This window comes from Schistocerca serialis, chromosome 4 (assembly GCF_023864345.2).
Source record: "Schistocerca serialis cubense isolate TAMUIC-IGC-003099 chromosome 4, iqSchSeri2.2, whole genome shotgun sequence".
Taxonomy (NCBI): Eukaryota; Metazoa; Arthropoda; class Insecta; order Orthoptera; family Acrididae; genus Schistocerca; species Schistocerca serialis.
In genome coordinates, this window is record NC_064641.1 from 58,515,146 (window position 1) to 58,536,315 (window position 21,170).

At 38.0% G+C, this 21,170-nt stretch overlaps 1 protein-coding gene across 4 annotated transcripts in view; it reads left to right on the top strand.

Annotated features, from left to right (window-relative positions):
- The window catches only part of LOC126474938 (transmembrane protein 41A-like), a 63,416-nt gene extending 42,608 nt beyond the window's left edge, over positions 1–20,808 (top strand). For 3 of the 4 annotated variants that reach the window (XM_050102456.1, XM_050102455.1, XM_050102457.1), the window contains exons 5-6: positions 13,577–13,715; positions 20,331–20,808. In XM_050102456.1, coding sequence (XP_049958413.1) covers positions 13,577–13,715; positions 20,331–20,542 — 351 coding nt within the window. In that variant the 3' untranslated portion in view covers positions 20,543–20,808. The remainder of the gene's footprint in view (positions 1–13,576; positions 13,716–20,330) is intronic. The other variant, XM_050102454.1, reaches the window with a different exon arrangement.
- The last annotated feature ends 362 nt before the right edge of the window (positions 20,809–21,170 follow it).

The window sequence follows — 21,170 nt, forward strand, 5'->3', positions numbered from 1 at the left end:
TTCCACTGCTTTGACTGTTGCTTTGTCTCTGGGTATAGTAGTGCACCCAAGTTTCATCTGTGGTCACAATCTGGTGCAAAAAATCTTGTTCGTTTCTCCTAAAACAGGCCAAAAATGGTTCCGATATGTCCAACCTCACGCGTTTTTGATCCAGCTTCAAGAGTCACGGCACCCACCTTGCAGGTAATTTTTTTCATTTCTGATTCTTCAGTTAAAATGTGATATACTCTTTCAGATGACATCTGGCACATTTAAAATGTGATATACTCTTTCAGATGACATCTGGCAAGCTTGAGCAATTTCATGCACTTTCAATCGGCGATCCTCCATGACCATTTTGTGTACTTTTGCAAGTATTTCTGCAGTAGTGGCACATCTTGGCCAACCACTGCACAGATCATCATCTGAGGTCACCAAACCAAATTTAAATTCATTTGTCCACTTAGCAACAGTTGAATATGAAGGAGCAGAGTCCCCCAGTGTATTCTGGAAATCAGCATGAATGTCCTTTGCTTTCATACCTTTCTTCCCGAAGTACTTAATCACTGCTCGAATCTCGATTTTTTTCCATCTTAGAAAATCACTACATGGGAACAACAACAGGGCCACGTCACCACCACAGCTCTCTTCCAAGAGCACTGACATGGCACGTGTTTACAAGCAACAGTCCAATGAATATCACATGAACAACTCGTTGCGCTAGTGCTGACCTGCTGTGGTGATTCCGAGAACTTTTCAAACTACCCTCGTAATGTTGAGGTACTCCCATGCCAGCAAGATCCCCAGAATAGAATACAGTAGAATAGAATAGACATTTATTGTCTTGTAACAAACAATTTCAAGCCATTGACTCAATGTACAGGAGACTCTTCACAACACAAAAACTGGTTTACAGTTTTTCTTATAATATCAGTAATATAATATACAGTACTGAATGATTACTCAATTAAGCAATTAATAATTTTTCTTCAAAAGTAACAAACTTTTAAAAATTAACAGTCCTAAATGCTTGCTCTCTCTTGCCCAAATTTTCAGGTTGTCGTTTATGAATTCTTCTGCTGAATAGTAACATTTCTGCACGAGTTTCACATAAAGGTTTTTTTCAATGTTTATAAATTTACGCTGAGCAATTCTCTTCCTTTCACTTTGTTATAAATTTTCATACCTATATAATATGGAGTTCGAGCATAAAGTTTTAAACGGTGGGTGGGCAGCATAAAATTATTTTGATTTCTGGTGTTGTACTCATGTTGAAAATGATTTGCTACAAATAAATCAGTGTTACTATGTACAAATATAATCAGCTCAAATATCTATAGCGAGGAAGCACTTAAGATACTTAGATTTTTTATGAGTGGGCAACATGATTTTCTTCGCCCTACATTATACATATCTCTGATGGTGATTTGCTGAAGTCTTAGATATGACACATATGGTTTGAGTTACCCAAAAATACAATTCCATACCCTATTACTGACTCAAAGTAGCTGTGATATACTACTTTTCTTATGCCCATACTGGTAGCATTGTACAATATCCCCACTGCAAATGCTAGGCTATTTAATTAATTTGCAAGGTACTTATATGTGATCCCCAAGATAGATTTTTATCTAGCATTCCTACTCCATGTGAAATGGTTTTCCATTTTGAAGTATAAGTTTCTCTCTCTGATGACATAACCACTGTTTGTCTTGGGTTGATCATATAGGACTTATACCATTCTAATACCATGTCCCCAATTCCATACTTTTCCAGTTTACAGAGTAGCAAGGAGGGATTCACACTATCGAAGGCCTTTGATGTGTCACAAAAAAATCCTGTGGCATGCAGTGAGTTGTCTAGAGATGAGCTAATTTTACCGACGAAATGATTTATAACAGATACTGTGGTTTTGCCTTTTTGAAATCCGTACTGATTTTTTGAGATTAATTTATTAAATTTTTCAATAAAATTTTGAGTTTGTGTGTTGTCTACCTTTTCAAATATTTTTGTTAGTGATGGAAGAAGAGAGACTGGGCAAGAGTTTCCCATATGTTCTTTTGTGCCTTTTTTGAATAGTATGTTAACTACTGTGTACTTGATTGCATCTGGAAAATAACCTTCTTGAAGGACTGTTTCACTATTGTAGTTGTGGCTGGCTGTGCAATTATTTTAGAGACTGTTTTTAACACTTTTGTTGTATCCCTTCCCATTCCACTGATGTTTTAGTTTTCAGTGATAGTATCACATTTTCTATATCTTTTACACTAGTTTTGGTAAATGTACTGAAAAATTCACCTTCAAATTGCTCACTGTTGAAGGAATTTACATTGTCTGGGCAATCTTCTACATTGATGTTTGATTTGTTTACATTTATAAAGAATTTTATTAAATAAATCTGTGGCACATGTTTCAGCTTTGATCACTGACCATAATGTCTTTGATTGGTTTTCACTATCCAATATAAATCTGTCCCTAATAGAATGTGTGGTACCAGCTCAAATGTCAACTCCATCCCAATGCCTGTATCGAAGATATCAAGCACCAATTGCAGCAGCAGTGGGGCTGCTTGCTTCAGGAGAGGCTACATTCTCTTGATGACACCCTTCTCAACCGAATCAGTGCATGCATCCAGGCGAGAGGGTTGCAACATTTTAATGATAAATGGGCTTATACGGCCAAGTTCTGAACTCGAGTCAATTTTGTAATTGCTGCAAAAACATCACATAGCCTGTCAACAATGAAGTTTCAGTTCGTTTTTCTTCTCAGCACATCACATTTTTTGTCAGGCAGTGCATATAACACCAGTCTACATGATATCGGATGACTGAAAATAGATGTGTTTTCATAACTAATTTTTAATGCTGATTTTATAACTGATCTTAATTTTCTTCTATCATATATAGTTTTTCATAATTGAATAAAGTTTATTTTGTGTTTAATTGTAGGAATTTTGTTAGGAAAGCAAACTGGGTACATGAAAATGCGAGTTTGATTAGTAACTAAAAAAGATAATTTTATAAACATATATTAGGTCTACTAAAAATGAATGTATTAATGAGCTATTTCTTTTTCTATGCAGTTCTGACAAAGGTAATTTGTCATGGTAGCTGTTAAATAGCTTTCTTTGATTTAGTCCATTAACTGCAACACCTTCTAAACTTTTCACACTAACTAAGGCTTCTAAAGTGTGGTCTTTCCCAGAATGCACTTCTGACCAAAAAGCAGTTCTGGTAGCTTGAGTCCAAGGCTTTTGTTAATCATGCCCTTTGCGTTCTTGTGATATTTCCAGAGAAACTTTCATCCTGTAACACATATTTCATCCTATCTAACCAAGAAGTGAAATACCAGTTTTCATGGATTTAGCTTTTTTTTAATATAGCAAAATATTTTCTTAAAAATTTTCATCCCCATTTCATCCCCTTGGGGGCTGAATTCCCATAAAACAGTGAAACACCTTTTTTTTTAATTTCTAACAGAGACGTCAAATACAAATTTTATTAGATTTAGCTTTGAAAAAAGTTTCACGATGAATAATTTCGTAAAACTTTTCATCCCCTATCTCACTCCCTTAGAGGGCTGAATTTCCAAAAACACTGAAAGAGGTATTTTTTGTATTTTTTTTAAATTTCTAATCAAGAAATCAAAACCAATTTTCAAATATGTAGCTTTACAAATACTTCAGTAGTTCTTTAGTAACAATTTATTCTCAAAAAACTTTCACCCACTATTTTACCCCATTAGTGGTTGAATTTCCAAAAACACTGAAACATATATGTCTTTCATTTCTGACAGAAAAACCAAATACCAATTTTTGTGGCACCTGCTTGAAAATGAAAATAGCCATATATTTTCGAAAAAACTTTCATCCCCTATTTCACCCCCTTAGGAGTGGAATTTCAAACAATCCCTTCTTAAACGATGCCTACATTGAGTTTCCAAAAACAATGAAGCACTTTTTTTATTTCTGACTGACAAACCAAGTACCAGTTTTCATATATGTAGGTTTGAAAATATGTTAGTAGTTCTTTAATAATGATTTGTTTAAACAAAACTTTCACCCCCCCCCCCTCCCCATAGGCGTTAAACTTACAAAAATGCTGAAACATATATATCATATATAAAAACAAAGATGAGGTGACTTACCGAACAAAAGCGCTGGCAGGTCGATAGACACACAAACAAACACAAACATACACACAAAATTCAAGCTTTCGCAACAAACTGTTGCCTCATAAGGAAAGAGGGAAGGAGAGGGGAAGACGAAAGGAAGTGGGTTTTAAGGGAGAGGGTAAGGAGTCATTCCAATCCCGGGAGTGGAAAGACTTACCTTAGGGGGAAAAAAGGACAGGTATACACTCGCACACACGCACATATCCATCCACACATACAGACACAAGCAGACATATTTAAAGACTTTGTCTTTAAATATGTCTGCTTGTGTCTGTATGTGTGGATGGATATGTGCGTGTGTGCGAGACTTTGTCTTTAAATATGTCTGCTTGTGTCTGTATGTGTGGATGGATATGTGCGTGTGTGCGAGTGTATACCTGTCCTTTTTTCCCCCTAAGGTAAGTCTTTCCGCTCCCGGGATTGGAATGACTCCTTACCCTCTCCCTTAAAACCCACTTCCTTTCGTCTTCCCCTCTCCTTCCCTCTTTCCTGATGAGGCAACAGTTTGTTGCGAAAGCTTGAATTTTGTGTGTATGTTTGTGTTTGTTTGTGTGTCTATCGACCTGCCAGCGCTTTTGTTCGGTAAGTCACCTCATCTTTGTTTTTATATATAATTTTTCCCACGTGGAATGTTTCCTTCCATTATATTGAAACATATATATCTTTATTTTTGATGGAGACACCATACACCAGTTTCATAGGTTTAGCTTCAAAATTGTCTTAATAGCAGCATATTTCCAAAAAACCTTTCATTGTCTATTTCACTGCCTTAGGGGTGGAATTTCAAAAAAAGGTTGGTGGGATGATACCACAATCCAAGCAGTTAGAAGAAAAAATGGAGCATGGAGAAAATGGTGCAAAACTAAAAATGACGAAGACCATAAAAGATATATAGAGGAAAAGAAGAAGTGCAAAGAAATAGTGGAAACAGCAAAGAAAAAGGCATGGGAAGAGTTTACAAAAAAAACTTGAAGAAGATGTGAAGAGCAATAAGAAAATGTTCTATAAAATGATGAAAAATAAAAGGAAGGCTTCTGAAGTACCAGTAAAGATGGAAACAGACGACGGTACCATTATTGAAGATCCAGGGAATATAAAAGATCTCTGGAAAGAACATTTTAAGAAGCTGTTAAACGCTGAGGAGCAGGTACATGAGGAAACAACAAATAATGGAGAAATTGAGAGAAGTTGGGAAGCAGAATTAGGACAAATTACACAGGAAGAAATGGAAAAAGCTGTGAAGAAGATGAATGGGGGGAAAGCCCCAGGACCTGATGAAGTATCAGTGGACATGATAAGAGCAGCAGGTCCAGTGGGAATGCAGTGGCTGTATAGAGTACTATCAAGCGTGTGGAGAAATAGTAAAATACCTGGCGACTGGAGAACAGGAGACATTGTTCCCATCTTCAAGAAAGACAATAAAAGACTTTGTAAAAACTACAGAGGAATAACCCTCATGAGTCATACAGCCAAGATTTTTGAAAGAATTTTACTAAATCGAATAAGTGAAAAGATAGAAAAGGAGCTGAGTGAAGAACAGCATGGGTTTAGGAAAGGAAGGAGCACAATCGACCTGATATTTTCTATCCGTCAACTGATGGAAAAAAGTTGGGAGTATAACAAAAGGGTGATAATGGTTTTTATAGACATAGAAAAGGCATATGACTCAGTTGACAGGGAAAGACTCTGGGAAGAACTGAAGAAGATAGATATAGAAGATGGATACATTAATGTTATAAAGACAATGTACAGAGGCCACAATTGTAGAATTAGAACACCATTGGGGAACTCTGAATACTTTGAAATAAGACAAGGACTTAAGCAAGGAAGTATTCTATCTCCTGCGCTTTTTAATGCTGTGATGGAGGGAATGAATAGGGCAGTTAAAGATATAGTAAAAGAAAAAGACAAAAAGATGATTTTTGCAGATGCTATGGTAATATGGGGTGATAAAGAGGTAGATGTACAGTTACAGCTTGATGCGTGGAAGGAAATAATGAAAAGGTATGGATTAAAAATAAATAAAGATAAGAGTGAAGTAATGGTATTTGGAAGAGAGAAAGGAATCAATGGAAATATTACCTTGAATGGAGAACCCCTCAAAGTGGTAGAAAGTTTCACTTATTTAGGGAGTGAAATATCTAGGGATGGAAGAATAACTAACGAAATTAATAGGAGGTTACAGAAGGGAGGCAATTTCTACCAAACAATAAAACATCTGATTTGGAATAATGAAGTTTCAGAAAGAGCAAAACTCCTGATGTATAAGAATTATTACTTCCCTATTGTCACCTATGGTGGAGAAACATGGACAATGAAAGAAAGGGACTGGAGCAGGCTGCAAGCAGCGGAAATGAAATTTCTCAGAGCAGTTAAGGGAAAAACAAGAATGGACAGAGTAAGGAATGTAGAGATTAGAAAGGACCTCAAACAAGAAAGTATGAAAGAAGAAATTGAAAGAAAGAGATTAAGATGGTATGGGCATGTTAAGAGGATGCATGGGCAGAGACTCCCCAAAATTATGGAAGAACTAAAGATGGATGGGAAAAGACCTACAGGGTGCCCAAGAACACGGTGGAAAATGGGAGTGAGAATATCTGTTGAAAGGAGAGGTGTGACCTGGCAGCAAGTGGAGGAAGAAAAGTGGTGGGAGGACCGAGCCAAATGGAGAGGACTCGTCAGCACCCAGACCCGGCAGTAGCTGGAGCGGGATTCGGATATAGATAGATAGGGGTTGAATTTCAAAAAAAGGCTTCTTAAATGACGCCTACAGTATAAGATCAACATCCTCTGCAAATTTCAAGTTTCTGTCCTTAGTGGTTTGTGCTGGTCAATGATGAGTCAGTCAGTTGGGACACTGTCTTTTATAAATATACATATGAGTGTGATAGGTGGGCAGTGCAAAGCATTAGAGTACAAAGCTTTGACCATATCAGAGATATTTTGTGCCTGGGACTAAAAACATGTTGTCTGAACTGTTCATTGACCACAAAAAAATATTAGTGAATGACGCAACCAGCCACAAATACTTTTTAAATTTTTTATTTGTGCCATAACTGATTCTGGGCAGCCATGAACATCTTCAGATGGCTAAATTTTTTCTTTACACAGAGGTTTTGACCAACAGGATGTTGTCTGCTCCATACTGCTCAAGAATATTGAATGTTACAAAAATAGATGCATGGGCTGCCTACAGATCTGTTACCAAAACCTTTCTAAGGAATAAAAAACATATAAGTTACAAGAACATTCTCAAAACCATGTTGGAAAATTTCAAGTTGTTGAGTAGTAACATGGGTGTGAAATCTACATTCTACACTGACATATTGAGTACTTCCCTGTAAATCTGCAACATCTTAGTGAAGAGTAGCATGCAGTTGTGGAGAGGTAATAGGAAAGATTGAAATAATGTATGATTGCTCACTATTGTTATGTTTTGAAGATGGACAATAAAGATGAAGGTTCTTCAAGGGAATAAAGAAAGATAACACTTGAAAATTAAATGTAAAAGAGAACTCATAATGTAGCTGACAATTGTTTATAGTATCCTTGGTATATGCCTATGAAAATAAAACAATAATTATAATCATATAGAATTTGATTGAAATTTTATTTTAAGATATGTGTTTCAGTTACTTAAATCTTTAGAATATGAGATCTTATTTTATGAATAATTGTGATGTGACAGAGCAAAATGAAAGTAATTTTTAGAATCAGCAATACAGATTAATTCTAGAATACCTATTTTTGAGAAATCATTTGACAAAAATTTTTAAAATGTAGACTTATGTATTGATTACAATTCAGATAATACTCTTACTATAACAAAAGTCTCTGTTCAGTTTCCATCATGTATTTCTCCTTGTATTGATGTGGAGTGGGACAAATAGGAGGGCACTGAAATACCTGTTGTGTCCATAGAATTCCTAACTTGGGGTATTTTCGAGGTGAATGTTAAATCATAATCGCCAAGAGTCACTGAATTCAAGCTTAATATAAACCTGGGTCCCTGACCCAGAGGCTTGTCTGTGCTGCCATTCTTCCAGTACCTCAAGCTCTGGTCAGTTATAAGCCACCATCATTGTGAACAGTGATGGGGCATTGTGTGAGCAGAGAATTAAAGGTTTAACCTCAGCAAATATAAAACAGGATTTATGTTTTACACCAAAAGAGTCCTCCAAACCACTGAAAATTACAAGTGTTCATGACATCGAAAAACTTCTATAACCTATGAGACTATAACAAAAGTTCACAATTCCATACTCAGTGATTGCCAGTTAATGGCATACATGGTCACTGATATTGCAAAGATCTCAGTAGCACACTTTCAGCAAATTTGACGCCTAGCTTTGTGCATAATAAAGCTTTCTACTCAATGGATACCATGCCTGATAAACATAAACCAAAAACACATTCAAATGTGCATTGCACAAGTGAATTCAGACTTGTTTACACACAATTTAATTTATAAACAATATTTTAAAATTGTTTTAAATATCAATAGGCATACACTTGCTGATTTCTCTCATAAGGAATATGTCAGCTGTAGTAATTTCAGTTGAGTTTGCTTCAATGGCTGTCATTTTCTGGGATTCTCATGGCATGATTGTTTATAGACTTCTACTACAAGATCACGTCTATCACCACAGGATTTTACAAGTCACTTTGTAAACAAGGTAGTGTTCTTTAATCACACTAATGCATTAGAGTAATAGTGACCATCAGAAGTAAATTATGCGTTATCAAAACATGTACACTGTGTGATCAAAAGTATCCGGACACCCCCAAAAACATATGTTTTTCATATGAGGTGCATTGTGCTGCCACCTATTGCCATGTACTCCATATCAGCGACCTCAGTAGTCATTAGACATTACGAGAGAGCAGAATGGTGTGCTCCACGGAACTCATGGATTTCAAATGTGGTCAGGTGATTGAGTGTCACTTGTATCATACATCTGTACACAAGTTTTCCACACTCCTAAACATCCCTAGGTCCACTGTTTCCGATGTGATAGTGAAGTGAAGGGACATGTACAGCACAAAAGCATACAGGCTGACCTAGTCTGTTTACTGACAGAGACCGCCGACAGTTGAAGAGGGTTGTGAAGTGTAATAGTCAGACATCTATCCATACCATCACACAGGAATTCCAAACTGCATCAGGATCCACTGCAAGTACTATGACAGTTAGGTGGGAGGTGAGAAAACTTGGATTTCATGGTTGAGCAGCTGCTCATAAGCCACACATCACACTGGTAAATGCCAAACGACGCTTCACTTGGTGTAAGGAGTGTGAACATTGGACGACTGAACAGTGGAAAAATGTTGCGTTGAGTGACAAATCACAGTGCACAATGTGACGATCGGATGGCAGGGTGTGGATATGGTGAATACCCGGTGACGTCATCTGCCAGTGTGTGTAGTGCCTACAGTAAAATTCGGAGGTGGTGGTGTTATGGCGTGGCTGTGCTTTTCATGGATGGGGTTTCACCCATTTTTTTGTTTGGCACTATCACAGCACAGGCCTACATTGATGTTTTAAGCACCTTCTTGCTTGCCACTGTTGAAGAGCAATTTGGGGATGGCAGTTGGATATTTCAACACGATCGAGCACCTGCTCATAATGCATGGCCTGTGGCAGAGTGGTTACACAACAGTAACATCCCTGTAATGGACTGACCTGCACAGAGATCCTGACCTGAATCATATAGAACACCTTTGGGATGTTTTGGAATGCCGACTTCGTGCCAGACCTCACCGACCAACATCGGTACCTCTCCTCAGTGCAGCACTCCATGAAGAATAGGCTGCCATTCCCCAAGAAACCTTGCAGCACCTGATTGAACATATTCCTCTGAGAGTGGAAGCTGTCACCAAGGCTAAGGCTGCGTTCACACTGCCGGCCGGGCCGGGCCGAGCCGAGCCTGGCCGGGCCGCCGCCCGCTTCGATATCAAACACATGGTTTTGAATTGCGGTGTTCACACTGGCGGCCGGGCCGTGCCGACACGGCATGAGCCTCCCGGAGCCGAGCCGGCGACATCCCGAGTGTTTAATATTGCCGGCACGAGCCGACCGCAGGCGCGAGCCTGTGGCGCAGCACTACAGCTTCTGCAGTACACGCATCACACGTCTCCCTTCTGCTTTCTTCACAAGTGTGACTGCACACGTCTTTTATTTTAAGATGTTGCCTCACATTTCACAATCAGTCAGGAAAAATTACGTTTATTATAATGATACATGCGAAATTACTTTTATTTCATTTATTTAATCTACCGTATTTACATGCATTTACAACAGTAGCTTGCCAGCGATCGCGGCACTGCCGCCACTGAATAGTTCGCATTTACTTGTAAACGGAGACAGATATGAGTGTCACTGAGGGACGGAAATGTGTCCCTGCCAGATGATAATGCATTGTAAAGTCATGCTGTGGCAGTTCCTTATCAGTGGAAATAGAACCACTGAGTCAAAGGGCATTATCTCAAAACTCTTCGCCTATCAATCTGTCTATCTTACAAGGTAATGAAAAGAATTCTGTGAGGTCATCAGTGGCTCCACATGATGAACCATCACCACTGCCAAGCGCTGCATCATGAAGAAAAAAGAAGAAAAAAGTTGGAAAATTCTGAAGGAGTATTTCTGCGATTCTTCGTTGAAGGCACAGCAAGACCTTACCCAAAATGACGAAGCTAATTACTTCCTAATGATTCTCAGGAGTCCCATAAACTCTCTTCCCCTCAGAGGTAAGCGTTTGTGAAATTTAAAATACAAAAGCATGACTGCAATTAACTGGAGGTAGTGAATGCTGTACAAAGTTCTACTGCAAACCAAAAAGTGTGTACTAACGAATCTTACCTTATCGTTATACACAATTTTTCTTCTGCTGTTATATTTCTGCGAAAATTTGTGTTCTGCTTAGAAATTTTGTCTTGAATATTCTGCAGCACATGTATTATGATTCATTCTGTAATTTGAATAAAATTTTTCAGGATAGTTTTTAAGTTCTTCATATAAAGAAAGAAACTCTCCTAAATGTCTGTCGCTATTCATGGGATGAATCCATAACCTCCTAGTGCTTCTGTACTTCAAAACTCGACGAGTTACTGCAGAGTCAAAACAATACCAATAAAAGAGTGAAGACATTGTTCTACACGACAGCACAGACTGGCTAAAGGCGAGCAACTGTTGACTGCAGCTGTGTTTTCTACTGACTTGCTTGTCAGCTGTCGAAGGGTGGAGATCTTTTTAAATTTATTTATTTGGCCTCCCGCCAGCCATTTAGCCAAAGACTGGGGATTACCTTGACAGTGCAGCGCAGCCCGCCAAGGAAGAAAAAAAAAAAAAAACAATGAAGAACAATGAAACTCACATCAAAGTAGACAACGTGACTACAGAATTGCGCTTCAGTTATCTTTTAGTTCGAAATACGAAATGTACATCATACTAATTGTAGGATGTTGATGACAAATAATTGTTTGTCTTTTGTGATGCAACGTGTGGCCAATTATAAAAGCATAGCAGATGATTGTCCAAGGGTGGGCCAACACAATATTGAATTCCAGCATTACCGATGGAGGGCGCCACAAACTTGTAAGTCATTTTCAGCCAGGTGTCTGGATACTTTTGATCACATCTGTTCCAACTCAAATAAAAACTACTTGCACAGTATTATTGAAATATGCTACAGAGACGTAAGATACTACTGCAACTATTAATTTACTTATTCATTCATTCATACCTGCGCAACCCACCTAGCACACAGCAGCAGCACTACTTAGCCTGATGCCGTGCTACAGTTATCTCTTTTGTACTTGACCGTCATTCTCAAGTGACAGTTTCTGGTGCAACTCCTTTTTTAACCAGAAATTGCCAGATTGATTATTAGATTTCATACAGGGACAATGAAAGAGAAGAGCACTTATGAATGTGAAGCTCTAGATCAAAAATGAATGTTCTTTTATTTATACATGTTAGATTACCACATAACCAACTCTCTGGCTTCTACACAAAATTGGCCACATAATGTGCCTTGTATGAAGCTACAGTGTTCTTACTGCTATGTGTTGAAATTAACCTGAAGAGCAAGAGACAGTATTCTGCTTTCGAACACACAATGTAATTGGTTGAATAGTAACTCAGTTACAAAGGCCATACTTTACCTTCTGCTTTTCTGATTAAAGTGGCAAGTTTATTAAGACATTGGATTCACATTTAGCAAGAGTTACGCTCAAGGAAGGAAAGGTAGAAAGACTGGGGTGTAGCTTGCTGCCAATAAGAAAGGCTTTAGCAGAGCAAAAACTCAGATACAGTTAGGACAGGAAAGGAATGATGTTCTTAAATGAATCATTCCATCAGTTGCCATGACTTATTTAGAAAAACTGCAGAAAATGTCAATTAAGATTGCAGGAAAGTGGTGTGATTCCACACCTCTTGACTGTTATTCATTCCAGTGTGATAACCACTGTCCCATTTCATTTGCTGAATGGGTTTCAATTCCTCATTCTTTTTGTTTCCTCATCCTCCCTCTGTCACAACTTCTGCTCTATATCGATAATCTTCCATATTTATGGACAATTTCTTCAAATTAGACATGGCTCATACACAAACTTGAGAGGATATAAAATGAAAATTTTGTAAGAGAAACAACTGAAAACAAAATGATTATGAAGGAAATGAGATAGAAACTTCTGTTGGGCAGACATCACATTTCATTAGTTAAGAATCTTGATGGGCAGCAAACAAAGTAAACAGAAGAGTACAAATGGCTTGAAGTACCTTTGATAAATTAAATAAAGTTTTTAAAATATAGCTTCCATTGTGTCCCACAGGGAAAGTTGACAATCAATGTGGATCTCCAGTATTAGCATAAGTTTGTTGGACATAGCCTTTTAATGTGTAAACCATCATCAAATACTGAGGATCAAATAGAAAGGAAAGAACATGTATGTTGGGAATTACTGGAAGTCACAGGGAAACAAAGAAATGGATTGGGGAACAGACTGGAGTAAGACACATAATCATGATTGTAATGAAAGTAAAACTGAGGTGGGTGGGGCATGCAGTCAATTTACTGGATGGCAGATGAACCATGGAAGCTCTCTTTATTAGATTTCAAAATAATTTATGTCTTGAGGCAAACAATACATGTACTAACAAAAAGATGATGTATAAAAAAGCTTCTAATTGCACAACTTTCTGGTTGTCATCCACAATAAGTGACCTAAATTTTATTATGAGACAAACTTGCGTGTCTTTGTGTTATTAATTTATTTAGTTGTTTACATATAAACTTTGTATCTGTATCATTGAAATTTTAATCTTGTTGACATATTTCTGTAGGAACTTATAGAATGCATAGTCACTATATACTTTTATGCTTATGTACATGTCTATAAATACAGATCATTTATTGTTTCACAGGTTGCTAGCAATTCAAATTGTCTGCTCTACTATCTTTTGTTCTTGCGACTCTTCCCTGTTACACCAAACTGGTTGATAAATCTTATAGCACCATTAGCTGGTGTACCACTCACACAGTTTCTCATTACTGTGTTTCTTGGTGAGTACAGTATGTTAACCTCTTTTGTTTTCTTTTTAGTATGTGTAACAGAAGTACAGATATGGAAGAGAACTCCAAAATCAATGCAACATTACATCAGCAACTATTAGTTATAATTTTCTAAACATAGTTTGGGTGCAACAAAGCATTCATAAAGTCTGGAATTTATTCATATAAACATTCTCAAGAAAATATCAACCTGCTGCCAAGGCTGGCAGTTAGCTTTTAATGTAGAGAAAGTTGTGCACTTCACAAAATGTAAAAATGTAGTATTGTTGGACTGTAGTATTAATGAGTTACAAATAGTGTAATTCACATCATACAGATATTTGGGAGTAACAGTGTGTAGATGTATGAAGTGGAATCATCACAATCTCGGTTCTAATTAAATCTGATGGCATGCTTTAATTGATTGTCAGAATACTCGGAAATTGCAGTTTGTCTACAAAAGAAACTGAATAAAACACATATGGCCCATACATAACAACTGTCCATGCTCAATGTATGTGGCCTATATCAGGTCAGACCGACAGGTGTATAAAGTGTACACAAAGAAGGCTGATGCATTTGGTCGCAGGCTTGTTTGACCAGTGAGAGATTTTAACAGAAATGTTGAAAAATCTCAAATGGCAGACACTTGAAGGAGGCATCATACATCTTGTGAGAATGTGCTTAGAAAACTTCAAGAACTGCCTTTCAATGATGGAAACTGAACATAGTTTTCAGTCGCCTACATATCTATCCCAAAGAGACTGTGCAGATAAAATTGGGAAAATAATAGCTTGCCTAGAAGTGTACCACGATCATTCTTTTCATTGCCCATCCATTAATGGAATGGTCTGAAACCTTAATATATGAGAGAGTTACAAAATTACTTCACATTGATCACAAAGTATAGATGGGGTTGTCAAAGTTAACAACTTTGCATGGAGTAGGGAATTGTGTTGAGATGTAGATCCATCAATATATTCCCAAGTCTCAATTGACGTTTATACAGAGGTGAAGGAGTAAGAACATTAGCCACACACAGGCCAAAAGTTATGTTACCCAGGAAAAAACTTGAGAGATAATATTCTGTTGCTGGAAAGGCATTCTTCTCATAGATTTACTTCATGAGCTCCTTGCTTCTAAAGCCATATACTATGCCATAAAAGTAAACTATAGAAAGAAAGCACCTCATCCATGTCCCTAAAATGTGACAGTAAAAGTGAGTTCAGATGCAGTCAGGTCATGTCAAGTCTTCGAACAGTTTACGAAGGGATTCTCAGACTCCTCACACATGAGAAATCTATGTACAGAACTTCAAGGAGACTATGTAGAAAAGGACAAATTTCTTTTTGATGTGTACTAATAAATTTAAAAAATGAAGAATGGGTGTTTGTTTTACAGTCCCTGTAGTGGTAACACCTGCTTTATCTTTTCATTGATTTGTTGTCCTTGGTGTTGACGCACTGGCTAAAATATGGTTTGTGGAAGTGCAACTACTGTAAATAATGTAGCCGAGAGGTGTGCAGTTGCATTTCACAGTACTTTAATTTCACTGTTCACAACCCCCTAATAATACATAGTTATATGGCCAGTGCACTATTGTTTAACTTTCGATAAGCCTCATTAATAGTTTGCAGGCAAACCTTCGCATACTGCTACAATAGTTTCCTGTTGAACATCTACGAGCAGTAAAACCTAACCAAAAAGTTCACAGTTCTTGAAGAATAATCAGATAGTATGGAGAAGACACTGTTATTGTTTTTAAACATGGCCTAATTGTTTAACACTTATTCCACGGTTAAGTTGAAGCATTTTTGTTGTTCTAACCAACATAGGTTTCTTGTGTGAAACTCGGCTGTGGACTGACTGTCTCGTGACCAAAAATTGGGCCCTTATACACTCCTGGAAATTGAAATAAGAACACCGTGAATTCATTGTCCCAGGAAGGGGAAACTTTATTGACACATTCCTGGGGTCAGATACATCACATGATCACACTGACAGAACCACAGGCACATAGACACAGGCAACAGAGCATGCACAATGTCGGCACTAGTACAGTGTATATCCACCTTTCGCAGCAATGCAGGCTGCTATTCTCCCATGGAGACGATCGTAGAGATGCTGGATGTAGTCCTGTGGAACGGCTTGCCATGCCATTTCCACCTGGCGCCTCAGTTGGACCAGCGTTCGTGCTGGACGTGCAGACCGCGTGAGACGACGCTTCATCCAGTCCCAAACATGCTCAATGGGGGACAGATCCGGAGATCTTGCTGGCCAGGGTAGTTGACTTACACCTTCTAGAGCACGTTGGGTGGCACGGGATACATGCGGACGTGCATTGTCCTGTTGGAACAGCAAGTTCCCTTGCCGGCCTAGGAATGGTAGAACGATGGGTTCGATGACGGTTTGGATGCACCGTGCACTATTCAGTGTCCCCTCGACGATCACCAGTGGTGTACGGCCAGTGTAGGAGATCGCTCCCCACACCATGATGCCGGGTGTTGGCCCTGTGTGCCTCGGTCGTATGCAGTCCTGATTGTGGCGCTCACCTGCACGGCGCCAAACATGCATACGACCATCATTGGCACCAAGGCAGAAGCGACTCTCATCGCTGAAGACGACACGTCTCCATTCGTCCCTCCATTCACGCCTGTCGCGACACCACTGGAGGCGGGCTGCACGATGTTGGGGCGTGAGCGGAAGACGGCCTAACGGTGTGCGGGACCGTAGCCCAGCTTCATGGAGACGGTTGCGAATGGTCCTCGCCGATACCCCAGGAGCAACAGTGTCCCTAATTTGCTGGGAAGTGGCGGTGCGGTCCCCTACGGCACTGCGTAGGATCCTACGGTCTTGGCGTGCATCCGTGCGTCGCTGCGGTCCGGTCCCAGGTCGACGGGCACGTGCACCTTCCGCCGACCACTGGCGACAACATCGATGTACTGTGGAGACCTCACGCCCCACGTGTTGAGCAATTCGGCGGTACGTCCACCCGGCCTCCCGCATGCCCACTATACGCCCTCGCTCAAAGTCCGTCAACTGCACATACGGTTCACGTCCACGCTGCCGCGGCATGCTACCAGTGTTAAAAGACTGCGATGGAGCTCCGTATGCCACGGCAAACTGGCTGACACTGATGGCGGCGGTGCACAAATGCTGCGCAGCTAGCGCCATTCGACGGCCAACACCGCGGTTCCTGGTGTGTCCGCTGTGCCGTGCGTGTGATCATTGCTTGTACAGCCCTCTCGCAGTGTCCGGAGCAAGTATGGTGGGTCTGACACACCGGTGTCAATGTGTTCTTTTTTCCATTTCCAGGAGTGTATATCTTCGCAATAACAGGTACTGAAACTACACATTGTTCAAAGTTAAATTTACAGAAATTACAATTAAAATCTAACTCATTAAATTAACTGAATACATCGAAAATTCCGTCTTTTTAACAGTTTCTTCTACTACAAGAGTTAGGCTGAATTATTTGTTTAAATCATGAAATTAACAAATGTAAGTAGGTGCACAAAGAATACTTTTGACAAAACTGTTAATTACTTTGGAATTAATTAAGAGCCGGCTTTGCTAACATGTTTTCGAATAGAGCCAGATAAATCCTTTAAGAATACAATTAGTTGTTCCTCTAAATGTTTATAATTATTATATAATTTATATTTGTTTATACGTCAACAGTAGAATTTAAATTACGAAACAATTACTGATTTTGTCCTGTAACAAAAGATACTAACTAGGAATAGTCAAAATAAACTAGAAAATCAATTACATACTTAAAACTAAGCACAAAATTAGATCTGGTGTTATATTCTTTAAAACTGAGGACTAATCTTTCTCTTTTTTTGAAAATGCAGATTATATTCATGTACGTTAATGATAATTAGTTCAGAAATGATAAAAAATGAAGTTAAGTAGGTAGCTGGCAAAACAAGAGGGGAAGAAAGAATATCCCAGCTTGCTTCATCACAACCCCCTCCACAGCTTATGTTGCGGAGACTAGTATGGTGGTGCTCATCTCTCAAGCAGTTGGTTTCATTCTTGATGGAGAAAGAAATCATACCTCAAATATATAAGCCCCTATAAAACTTCAATGACTGCAGAAACAACATGTGTTGTGGGCTCCAGGTGCTTCTGTTTCAGTTGCTATATTGTATCGTGATGATGTGGTACAATACTGTGCAGACATATTGGATATTAATAAAAGGTGTGCTTATAACAAGCGTTCACATTATCATCAACATTCAAAGACTGTTTGGTTGAGGAGAATCTTCTCTCTCTCTCTCTCTCTCTCTCTCTCTCTCAGAGTGTGTGTGTGTGTGTGTGTGAGAGAGAGAGAGTGAGAGAGAGAGCAGGGGGGGGGGGGGGGGGGGGTTATTTTATAATGAATCCAGTCAAAGTAGAGTATTGTTCCTACAGAAGCAACAGGTCCTCACTGTAGGTTTTGCATGCAGTGTTTTTGTAATTTAAGTATTGACAAAAATTTGTGCTCAGTCAACACTATTAATTTGATCAAGACCAAAGATGATCATGATATTTTCTCACAACTACTCATAGAAAGGCCCAATGCGAAGGAGCATAAGCCTCAAAGTGACCCTCTAAAATATCACACAATCTCCTTCAAATGAAATAGTTTGATTAATGGCAAGAAATTAATGTATGCAAAGTACCATAATTCCTGAAATCTCTTATCAGATTCGTGGTCATATTAAATCTTTTCCAACTAAGCTGAGCCTGTTTCATTTTTGGAATATAAAGTACTTAGATGCTAGATTAGACATGAAGACAATGTAGTCTACACTCCTTCATTTGTATCTACACTCAAATGTGAAATACAAATTTTACCTCCATTAGTTTAATCTGTAATTAGCTCAAACTCAAACTGATGCCTGCACAAAAAATGTTAAACTTCACAACAAAAGTGGACACCTCTGTGAGAATTATAATTTCACTAAAGAACAAAGAAGTTTTATCAGAAACTGAAGTTATGAGCAAGATAATATTGTTGGTCTTACAGATGCTTCCATTACCAAAATTCCCATCCAAGAAATTTACTTATGTTACATATACATCAGTTGCTTTAGTGTTGACAAATTGAAAACCAAATAGTGTAAGTTTTCTTTGTAATCATGAAGGAAATCAAGGAAAGGAGCCAATGATGTTTGTACCATATGGTTCAAATACATAATTGATAAACAATATATACCTCTTTTTCATATGGTTGACCTAGGCAAAACTGCAACCATGTAAAAATTGGGTTGTTTTGAAAATCTGCCTTATGCAAACACAATTAGATTTTTTTTTTTTTAATTTTTACCCAAACATTTTTATTTCTGTAAAACACAATATCAAATTTATAATAATTTAACTGTTGCAGCCCTTAGAATTTTACAGAAACAAAAATTTGACCCATAGGTGTCAAAACATGTCTGGGTAAATATAAAAAAAATAAATAAAAATAAACTAATTGTGTTTTCATAAGGTGGATTAAAAAAAAAAACTTATCCATTATAGGCCATTCCTTGTTTCCCAATACTAGAGATTTCTTCCTTAAAAAGACTTCACAGAATTTGAAACACTGGAAGTCTTCTTTATTTTGAAAAATAGTGGTGGGCGGGACTATTACAAGAAAATGCCCTTACCTACTGAGTCACTAGGAAAGGCTGTTGCGGAACAATCGAAAGTAATATTTTTTTCTAGTACACACATGAGACTCGTAGCTGTAACAAATTTATATATGGCGTAGTGTATCACTCACAAATTCATATTCAAAAAACAACAGTAACCTTAAAACATCATGCTTCCCAGGATTCTGTTGTCCTGGGATGTTTGGCTGATTAATAAATAGTTAGATGTGGAAGAAACAGAGTGAGCATATACTGCAGGATTTCTAGAAATTTTATGAAAATTTCTTCCAGTGGCCCAATGCTGAGAGGAACAGTGACAGTGCAGGTGATGAGGTCCCCCCCCCCCCCCCCCCCCCCCCGCCCGCCCCACATACACTCTTTTTGTATTATGTGTATTACTGTTACTGGAGTAAATTTTTGGAATGTTGATTTTTATGACACTTTAGTATAATGTGTGTTACTGTTACTGGAGTAAATTTTTGGAATGTTGATTTTTATGACACTTTATTGATAATAAAGAGTTAAGCAATATTCAGTTTTTTTTTTTTTTCACATATGAAGGTAAATTGAACTCAAAATATCATTCAATGTATGTTTTCTAATAAGCATAAACTTTTCTTTTCTGCCATCAAAGTGTTATCCATTTAGTAGACAGAAACCACAAGCTTTTTTCTGAATTTTTAGAAACTTAAATTGAAATCGAATTTAGTAGGTGCTCACACCAATGTTTTAAGTATGAGATGTGTGTATCTTTTCCAAATTGAGAACAAATTCCCCCCTTTTTATATGCTGCTTTTTCACTCTCTTGTAAAACTTAGAAAAAAAGTACTTATTCTTTCAGATAGAATGTATTAAAATAATAAAGTGAAATGTCACTTTTTTGGCAATTGTTTTTACATGTATCTCCTATAGAAACGAGAGACTGCCAAGAGAAGAAGATGGTAGTGACAGTAGGAACTGTGGAAATGTTTCTAATTATAACTGATGATATCTGTTCCAGGTTTAATGCCATATAATTTTATGTGCGTTCAAGCTGGTGAAGTTCTGTCCTCCATCACGTCTCTTGACACACTGTTTAGTACAGAAACTTTCATTAGACTGGGTCTGATGGCAACTGCATCACTGTTGCCAACATTTGTCATCCGCAAGCACAAAATCCAACAATCTTTGGACAGTTCAGTGCAGAAAAATACACACAGCCACAAAAGCTAACATCCAAAGTTAACTTTGGTTAAACTTGATGGTACTAGCACTTTTTTATTTGTTAAGTACATAATCTTGCAAAGATTAAACATGTACATACATTAAAGATTTATTTTTTTAACATTGTTATTTAATATTTGTGTGTTGTAAGGCTGAGACAAACTGGAAATAATGTATAAGTATTTTAAGTTTTCCTTCTTGATTGCTTCCCTTAACATATTGTCCAGTCTTTCATGTAGAATCTAGATGCTTGATGATGTATTTGTATTTAAAATAAATAAATAACAAAGCAAATAATTCTTTGGCTCTGATTGAGAGCGGGAGTCAACATGAATGCAATGAAAACACTGATAGTATAAACTGAGTACAAGTGTTTATCATGTCAGCAGGTGTCAGTTCAGCTGCCATGATTCAAATAACTGCCTTTTCTAGTTAATAAAAATTATCTTGGCCCTTTGAAATGTAATTTCAGTGTGCTAACTTACTTGTAATGGTAGTGGTACTTGCTCTTAACCTTATGCACTCCGTAAGGCAGCTCAGCGTACTCTTATTTAAATCACCACTGCCTGGGCAGCGAGCATGCCACAGAGAATTGTGTGTTTTCTTTATGGAAACAATGAGGCCACTGACCAACAGG